We start from the raw sequence: 6,894 nt of genomic DNA, 5'->3' as shown, positions 1-6,894 counted from the left end.
CCCTCCGCATTTGTGTTAGCATCAGTTATTAAATTTCATACTAGTGTCACCCTTTTGCACATTCATATCCCAGCAAAGTGGTGAATACTCAGATTAACCTCTGGCAGTCTCCAGCAAAATGGCACCGGTGGCTGCGCATGCGCAGATTGGGGAAGTCTTTTCAATTACGCGCCGAGATGTCGATCTGAGCATGTGCCAAAAGGGGGAACCATTTTGTTGGAAGCAAAGGTTATTGTGAGCATGTGTTGCCTCCACTTTGCTGGAAAATGCTAGGATATGCTTGAGCGCAAGCAGGCGGCGAAGGCAGAGCTGGCACATATTGAAAAAAAAAAAAAAAAAAAAAAAAAAAAAAAGAAGAGGCTCATACAAATGCAAGAGGCCACAGCAAAGCCAAAGACCCTACCAACATTCTCACCATGAAGAGGCCATGGCATCAAAACTTCCAAGGCGAATTAAACAGTAACAGGGATAATCACCATACATACCTTTGAACAAGTTAAATCTTTAGGACAAAAAAAAAAAACCCACTACATGAATATGGTGCCGTCTTTGTAATAAATGCATGGGGAGCGGTCCCGGGCTTGGAACACATGCTTGTGTAATTCCATTGCATGTCTTTAAAGCTGCTGCTTATTGCAAAAGAGCAGACATAAGAGACAACTTTCAGATACAACAGTCAGGATGTCCAGTTGTATCATATGTAGTTAATGCAAATGTACCTTAAGAAAACTAAACCACAGACTAAACCCTTTGAATCAGCTTTATTCTTCTAAATCTGGTATTTCAATATTTCATAGCACCTTGGCAATGTCCAGAATAGAATACAAACACACATATACATTTAAAGCATTGACCCCTACTTTACAATGTTCAAATAGGACGATAAGCTGGAACAATGGGGAAAAAAATGTATGTTTTATTTTGACTAAAAAGCCCCATAACTGCCAAGGCAAGTTATAATCACCAGGTAAAAGGATGTAAATACAATTTCAGCCTAAAAAAAAAAGTGTGGTTTTTGGGTACAATTTAGTTTAACACAATCAGATTTGTAAGTGCCAGATGGATTTTTCAGGAGAAGAAAAAAATACATAAAAATGATTTCAAATAATATTCCAGATTCAAGAAGTGTTTCTTGATAGTCGAACACAAAGCTGAAAACTATGGTACCACAGTAAAGGAAGCCCTGACAACACAATATACAGAAGAGAAAATAAAGTTGCATTACTGAAGTAGCACACTTGTGTAAATATTCTAGAATAAAACTCAAATGAACCTGGGGAGGGAAAAAAAATAAAAATGCATAACAAATAAAATGTATAAAATCAAAAAGCAAAAATTACTCTACTCTAGTGCAGTTTCCACAGACTGCTCAAATATTTCACATGTATTTCACACTCGCCAAAGAGGTGTTACTGGGTAAAATCATTATTTCTTTGAAGCAATACAGTTTATGTCATTTCACTTTAAGCAGACTGTAATCACAAACTACTTTACCAGCGTATCTAGTTATCGAAGGAGGAATGTTATACCACACCGTTTTAGATGTTGCCTATATGCGTTACATTTTTGCAGAGTAATACAATGTGTTAATAGTGGTAGGATCAATCGTTTGAATAGAAGCTGAAAAAAATTAAGACAAAAAAAAAATATATATGTACAAAAAAATAATTAAAAATGCAAAAAAAAAAAAAAAAAAAAATCACCCTGTAAATTAATATAGATTTTTTTAACATGCTCATTAACGGGAATAGTTCACATTGTTTGCCATGAAAAAAAAGCTATAAAGCTGGTATATCTGATCTTGATTGAAAAAAAAAAAAAAAAAAGTATTGAATTTACAGGATGGCAACGGTCAGCATCATAATTTGAGAATATGCTCGAGTTAGCAGCCAGCCTAAGAGGCCATGTGCTTGTCATGCAACATACCGCATATGTAGTTTAGATTTAATCTTTTCACAGCCTTTATTACATTCTGCTAGCCCCAGTTAACACAAAAGGAGGAGAAAAAAAAAAATATCGAGTGGCAGCGATATATTCTGCATGGAAAATTCAAATAAATACTATAATGAATGGGGGGGTAGAGAGAAAAAAGGCTTATGTAGCATTTATACTGAAAGCCAACACTTCCGAACATTTTATTGGCATTTCTGTACATGAGCTGTAAGTCTGATGGGAAAAAAAAAAATGCTATACACAACAGAGAGCATTCTTTCAATTTCACATCTTAAGTCAACTTACATAATAAGATTTCTGCAAGTCACAATCAATGATAATCTATTTTACATCTAGAAAGAAAAAAAAAAAATATATATAGTACAATTAAGAAATACTCAAAAAGTCCTATTTCTAGAAGAATAGGATCAAATGCACTGCATTCACATTTCCAGATTTGGACTAGAACGAGATAAAAAGATTTAAAGATGGAGCCTGTTCCAGTGATTAATGAGAAAACAGGCCCCATCGTTCCTTTGTAACTAGCACGATACGAGTGCTCGCAAGTCAATTTCGGTAGACATGCAACATGTCATTGTGCGGACCTCGGATACAGAGAGACCCACTATACAAAGAGTAGTGAATGGTGCCACTGAGATAGGACTTAATGTCTTGAAAAATAAATGATTAACGAAAAAAAACAAAAAACAAAAACACAAACCTGTCAAACTAATTTCTACAAGTAATAGAATGACTATGAAGCAGTGGACAGGGCAAGTGTTGAACTGATTTGTACAATTTTGATTAATGGATAGGAAATGAGTTCAATTGTGATGCCTTTGATAACAATGACTATGCGGCAACAGAGTCACCATTTCCAGAAGGCTGCAAGTGCGAGAAAAAGAAAAAAAAGAAGAAAAAAAACCTCAAAAACACCTGGACGTAACACGTCGGTGAGAGATGCATCAGTTTACTAGAGATCTATGAAAAGCCGCACAGGATGGTGACAGACGTGTGAATGATTCCAGCGAGAACGGCGAGGTCTGACCACTTATGCATAGCCCTTTCTTAAAAAGATGACGTACATTTAACACCGCATGGATTCACGGATCAACATCGCTAATGTAAAAACCATGCTCGAGACGGAGAGACAAACGAAAAATAAATGGTACATATGAGAGAGCCTGGATTACAGACACGCATGCTTTTGCTATAAGCTAAGCTCTTGTTATCTTCCAAAAAAGTTCTGGCTTGATAAACAGCTTCAAAAGAAATTTTAGTAAGGTCAAAAGACAAACTAAATTTCAAGTTAATAGACATGACAAGATTAGCTGTACATTCAGTTTCATAATCTGTGACAATACAGCATCTGGCCACAGGTACAATACACACTGACCACACACTGCATCTTTTTATTTCCACTTCAAGGCCAAAATGGCATACGTATACTACCAGCAAAGCCTTAAATAGATTAAAAAAATTAAATTTTAAATTTCTATATTTTTTTCTTTTTTTTACATTTTTTTCTTAACAGATCTATTTCTCAAAAATATTTTCTTTCACCCTCGACTTGAGGGTCTTCTAGGTTTATGCCAAAACCCTGAAAATGATATATAGCAGGTAACTTCTGCAACAAAAAAGAAAAAAAAATAACCCACAATCATACCCATCCCACAAAAAAAAAAAAAAAAATCCTACATTTCATGTGTTTTAATCACATCTGGAACACGCTACCACCTCAAATAAAAATCTGAGATGACCATTGGGTTCCACTATGCCCGCTTTGTACAAAACAATGACAATATTCATCCAAGTCTATTTCTTTGATGTCATCAGTCCGATTAGATAGTTAAGAGACGAGAAGTTTTTACTTTGGTGATCTTGGTGGCACATATTGCTCCTTGCCATTACGCCGTGTTGCTCCCTGAGGTGAAGATCTGCGTCCAAACTGGCGCCTCTGTTCCCTGATTTTCCCAGCACCACCTCGGGGTGCTCCACTACTTCTGTGCCCAGGAGTTTCTTTTACTTTTCCTTCAACCTTTTCATGCGTCTTTTCCGAATCTTTTTCTGGAACAGACGTTTCTTCATTTTTGGCAGGCGGTGCTATATTTGTACGAAGCTCACGAAGTGGCTGGACTGGAGCTGGTGCTGGAGGCCTTTGACACACCTCAGCATAACTTAGTTTTCGTGGTTCCTTGAAACAAATAGATGGTTGATGTGAACACATGGGCACAACACTACAGCAAATTATGAGAAAAATACAATAATAAAAGTACATTGAGTACAGCTTATTAGAAAAGCAACTTGCACAACTCCAAAAGTAAAAATCTACAACAAACGGTGAAACACTAAGGTCATTTTACTCCATCTAAACCATAAAGCAATTAATCGCATTTAAAAAAAATCAGACCTTTCACCAATTTTTTTTATGTAGAACTGCACAAAATATGTAATTATAGTAAAAAGCAGAATAAGTTCGTTTCATTTCTACCTAATTTGCCAGCTGATGAGTTAATGTTAAGTCCAAGTGGGTGTTTACAGTTTTCACTGGGGGCCGGTACTTTTCTCTATATGATGCTGACCAATCATAAGCAGGTAGCACTGCTAAAAGGAAAGAACCCCCACCATAGCACACAGCAGATTTCTCATTGTGCGAGATGTATAACGTTAGACAGCACAGATATCTTAGGCTAACCTCACACGAGTCACTGTGGGAGAAGGGGCAGTGCTGCCAAGCTTAGCCGTCACATTGCAATCAATTCCATCAGCGCTCCTCCTCTCATAGCACTGTTATCTGTTCTGTACTGCACCTCCCCAGAGAGGAAAGCTCAAAATCACTCTACAGTGAACAAAGGAACATTACATCTCATACAGAAGTAGCCCAAAACAGACAGGTTAGTCATGAGCAAGCTGGAATGACAGGCCTGAACTCAGTGCAGAGCAAGTACAATTTTCTCTTTAATCAGCGCAGCTGAGATTAGCTATGTCACATTACAAACTTTCCTATCAGCTCTCCTAATTACTGAGTGTCAGTAATCACACTATTGTCTGCTGTGATTAAGGAGACTATCCATACAGAACGAGTGTTCAAACCAAGTACAGGCGCTAGTTGCACTCTTCTCATGGCCAAACAATTTAGAACATTCTCATCTGCTTCGTCTTTATCCATCTCCAGCTCTATTAAGGTAGAGCTGTCAAACAGGAGGATGCTGGATATAATTGGAAAACAAGCTGGCGGGAATGTGAACTTGAATGTTTGTCTATGCCATGAATCCATTAAGTGCCTGCCCTTGGTTTGAACAGTCATTGTGTGCTGACAGAGTCCCTTTAAGCACAGCAGACAGTGTGATTACTGACACACTTGGCAATCACGTGAGCAGATATAAGGGATTGTAATGTGACAGCTAAACTCAGCTGAACAGCCCAAATCAGACTCAAAGAAGGAGGGTAGACTGGGAGATCAGGGCTGTCAGTCAATTTACATCTTTCACACCAAGAAATATGCTCAAGCCATGGTGGGGGTATGTTTTTCCCTTTTTGTGCTGCTGCTTGCTTATGACTGGTCAGCATTATACAGAGTAACTTATGTCAAGTCCAACTGGGCTTTTATCAAGAATTCTTTTCTGGGGCATGTACTTTGTCCTCTGAATGAGATGGACCAATCATAAGAGGTAAAATGACAACTCAGTCACCTTTTTTATTTTGTCTACCAAATACCAAGCAGTATGACATTTTGTCTACCAAATACCAAGCAGTATGACCACATGACACCCGTAAAATAAGGTTAAGCACAAACAAATTCAGCAAAAAAAAAAAAAAAAAAAGACAAAACTACTAGATTGTTACCGAATTATGTTTACTTCAGGTCTTTTTGCCTAGTCAAGCAACTGCTTTTTTGGCAGACTGAGTTGTAGCTTATTAATACTGTTGTAACATTTCTGGGGGGGGGGGGGGGGAATAGCTGTGAAGACCACCATAAATTCTGAGAATGAGGTTCCCAAAGTCCCCTGCATGATTGCAGAGAGCACTACTCCAACAATCAATGAAGGAGAGCTGAGTACAGAAGCTTAGGAGTAAAACTGGAAAATTCCAGCGTACGCAAACAGAGTAGAAGCCTGGAAGAGGCCACGCAGACTACAGGCTGTTGTAAACTCATCTGCAGCCTACTGATTATCAGCCGTCTGAGCACTCCACAACATTTACCTACAGCTCCAACTGATCACATTACGGAACTGCTCAGTAATCTAAGAGGGAATATATGACTAGTACCTGTGTACTCGGAGCAGGGGACGTATTCCCCACAGGTGCAGTGGCAGCAGGATTAGTTGGTTTCGCAGAGGCAGAAGTACATACAGGGAGCATTGTTGAGGTCTGGCTGGCAACATCTTTGTGACAAGAATTTTCTACAGGTTTCTCGGGCATGGAGTAGCTATGAAGGAACAATAAACAGTGATAAATTAAATGAAGTGCTGCACATTTGAGTCTTTAGTAGTCTCAGTTCTCAGCCCTCAGATCTCATAATCTTGCAGTCATTGGAAGTACAATGCAGAGAAATTCTGGCCAGAAAAATCAAGAGAAGAGGAGAAAATGAATGAAAAGGATGAGAAAGGAAAAGGGTAGCAAGTTGTGAAGAAAGAAAAGTGATAGAGCACAGATCATCATCTGAAAGTCTTATCCTCTACGCGCGATACTTATTCATCACAGGGCTGGAAGGTTGAGGAATACATAAACAGAACTTTAATTACAAAAGAAGAAGTATGTATAAGGCAAACACATGACGGCATATACAAAGATATTCTAGAACAAATCCTGGAGGTTCCCAAAAAGCTATAATAAAGAACGTTGTAAAAACATTTATGCTCAAAAATGACAAGTATTCTATGAGTAATATCTTTTACTGGCCAACCAGAAAAATTATATTTGCAAGCTTTCAGAGCACAGAGGCTCCTTCATCAGGCAGGT

At 38.2% G+C, this 6,894-nt stretch overlaps 1 protein-coding gene across 2 annotated transcripts in view; it reads right to left on the bottom strand.

Annotated features, from left to right (window-relative positions):
- Positions 1–746: 746 nt before the first annotated feature.
- The window catches only part of LARP4 (La ribonucleoprotein 4), an 81,833-nt gene continuing 75,685 nt past the window's right edge, over positions 747–6,894 (bottom strand). For both annotated transcript variants that reach the window (XM_073576698.1, XM_073576697.1), the window contains exons 15-16: positions 6,202–6,361; positions 747–4,126 (exon numbers count right to left, since the gene is read on the bottom strand). In XM_073576698.1, the coding sequence (XP_073432799.1) occupies positions 3,800–4,126; positions 6,202–6,361 (487 nt within the window). In that variant the 3' untranslated portion in view covers positions 747–3,799. The remainder of the gene's footprint in view (positions 4,127–6,201; positions 6,362–6,894) is intronic.

Source organism: Dendrobates tinctorius, unplaced genomic scaffold, assembly GCF_039654945.1.
Source record: "Dendrobates tinctorius isolate UK_male_01 unplaced genomic scaffold, ASM3965494v1 ptg000051l, whole genome shotgun sequence".
In the NCBI taxonomy this organism is placed as follows: Eukaryota; Metazoa; Chordata; class Amphibia; order Anura; family Dendrobatidae; genus Dendrobates; species Dendrobates tinctorius.
Note: the sequence above shows the minus strand (reverse complement) of the source record. Positions and strands in the feature narration are given on the sequence as shown.